The sequence below is a fragment of the Acanthochromis polyacanthus genome, chromosome 14, assembly GCF_021347895.1.
Source record: "Acanthochromis polyacanthus isolate Apoly-LR-REF ecotype Palm Island chromosome 14, KAUST_Apoly_ChrSc, whole genome shotgun sequence".
Lineage (NCBI taxonomy): Eukaryota > Metazoa > Chordata > Actinopteri > Pomacentridae > Acanthochromis > Acanthochromis polyacanthus.
In genome coordinates, this window is record NC_067126.1 from 6,709,229 (window position 1) to 6,711,701 (window position 2,473).

General features: G+C 37.7%; 1 protein-coding gene across 1 annotated transcript; it reads left to right on the forward strand.

Moving 5' to 3' along the window:
- Positions 1-1,088: 1,088 nt before the first annotated feature.
- On the forward strand, positions 1,089-2,024 carry LOC110947770 (olfactory receptor 6N2-like). Its single transcript, XM_022189056.2, has one exon. It carries the CDS (start codon positions 1,089-1,091, stop codon positions 2,022-2,024), a length of 936 nt encoding a protein of 311 aa, XP_022044748.2.
- Positions 2,025-2,473: the final 449 nt, after the last annotated feature.

Below are 2,473 nucleotides of genomic sequence, written 5' to 3' on the forward strand. Positions count from 1 at the left end.
CATGGTGTGAAGCATGGTGGTGGAAGCATCACAATGGGAAGCACGGTGATGTTAGCATCATGATGAGAAGCATGGTGGTGACAATATCATGATGTAAAGCATGGTGGTGGCAGCATCATGATGAGAAGCATGGTGGTGGTAGTATCATGGTGTGAAGCATGGTGGTGGAAGCATCACAATGGGAAGCATGGTGGTGGTAGTATCATGATGAGAAGCATGGTGGTGGCAGTATCATGATGAGAAGCATGGTGGTGGCAGCATCCCAATGTGAGGATGCATCTCAGCAGTCCCTGAAAGGCTTGTAAAGGCAGAGGGCGAATTGAAGTCAGCAAAGTCTAGAGAAATCCTGAAGGACAATGTGATGCTGTCTGAAAAAGATCTGCTACGTAGATTGAAGTTTGATTTCCAGCAAGACAATGATCTGAAACATACAGCGACATAGAAATGGTCTCAAGATGACAAGGGAATGTTCTGGAGTGGCTCAGACAAAGTCCAAACCTAAATCCAACAAGCTGGACTTAGGGCTGTTAATTCGTGGTTACAGAGGTAATGTGGTAAAACTGAGACAATCGACATAAATGCAATGCTATAACTGTGTCCATATTGCGTTCATCTGCTAAATAGTGACTTGAAGGGTGTGAATATGCAGTCCGTTATTTTACGTTTTTTATGTTTGATTATTTGAAAGGACTTTGTAGAAAACTGTTTTCATTTTGACATGAAACAATTGTTTTTGGTAAATTCTTGTCAACAAAGTCAAAGAAATTGACCATGATTCACTATTGAAAGGCAATTAAAGAGAAAACTTCCAAGGTGTTTTATAGCCACTGAATTTAGTTCCTATCATTTGTGTTAAAACATGTAATGAGGTGTGGAAACAACACAGTAAACAAGGTCAAACTTTCAGTCTCCAAGGTTTAATGAGTTTGTTTCCAAGGTAGTTGTGAAGAGTTTAATGAGATCCAAGGAGGGTGAGACAGTCAGATAAAAGTTTTCACAGGCTCAGACGCTTCCCTTCGAGGTCAACACTCGAAGTGTGTTTCTGGTAAAAGGACAGGTTGTATTTTAGTGCAAGTTAGACTTCTGTAATGGACCAAATGAATGTTGAATTTAATGTCACATATCTAAGATTTATTGGCCATGTGGAATTGTACAAATTCAGATTTCTGTATTTTCTGATCATGTTTATTGTGTATGTTCTGATACTCTGCAGTAATTCCATTATCTTGTGCATCATCTGGGTTCATAAAAGCCTTCATGAGCCCATGTATATTTTCATTGCAGCTTTGTTACTAAACTCCATTCTTTTCAGCATCAATATCTACCCGAAGCTTTTGATCGACTTTCTGTCTGACAAACAGGTCATAACTCATTCACATTGTGTCTTTCAGTTTTTTGCCTATTATTCTCTAGGTGGATCTGAGTTCTTACTGTTGTCATCCATGGCCTATGACAGGTATGTGTCTATATGTAAACCTCTGCAATATCCAAATATCATGAGAAAAACAACTGTCAGTGTTTTGCTGCTTTTAGCTTGGCTTGTGCCTGCTCTTCAGCTTATGTTGCCAGTTTTAATTAGTAACGATTTACCACTCTGTAGATTTACTTTGACTGGAATTTTTTGTAATAACTCAATTTACAACCTTTTTTGTGTGATTCCAAGAACACTGTCAATATCTGGTGTGTTTAATCTGCTTACGATGGTACTTCTCCCCATGCTTTTCATACTGTTTACATACACAAGGATTCTGATAATATCCTATCAAAGTGGCAGAGATGTCAGGAAAAAAGCTGCACAGACCTGTTTACCTCACCTGCTGGTTTTAATGAGCATTTCATGTTTGTCCTATTATGATATCATTATAGCTCGGCTGCAAGTCTCTTTCTCCAGTACTGCACGTTTAATAATGACCTTACAGTTGATCATCTATCATCCTCTGTTTAATCCAATCATATACGGCATAAAAATGAAAGAAATCTCAAAACACCTAAAGAAGTTGTTGTGTGAAGGCAAACTGACCTAATATGTTAAAACTGAAGTAAATTCAAAGAACAGATTTGTCTGTTTTTCTGAGAAGCAAAAAAAATCTTCAAGTATTCAGAATTTAAAACCATCATTAGCCTTCATCTATCTATATGGATTTTTTTAGTATGTGCAATTTTTAAACTGTATACAGTATGCACTATTAATAACAGTGTTTTATATTTCCACTCTTGGTACATCACTAAATAATAAGAAATGCAAATGTCTGTAAATATGCAAAGACGGCAAAATGCTGGAGACAGTGCGGCTCAGAGGACGCTAATCACTACCATATATTCTGGGATTGCCCCAAATTAAATGGGTACTGGAAAGAGATTCATAGAAGCTTAAACTCGGTATTTGGAATTGACATACCATTTGATTTCGAAAGCCTCTATTTGGGCCATGTTACTTGCTTGGAACGGAGAGGTGATAACAAAAAACTGCTAC

What these genes read in the sequence shown, in the direction of transcription:
- LOC110947770 (XM_022189056.2), top strand. Translation starts at nt 1,089, where the DNA reads ATGGACCAAATGAATGTTGAATTTAATGTCACATATCTAAGATTTATT.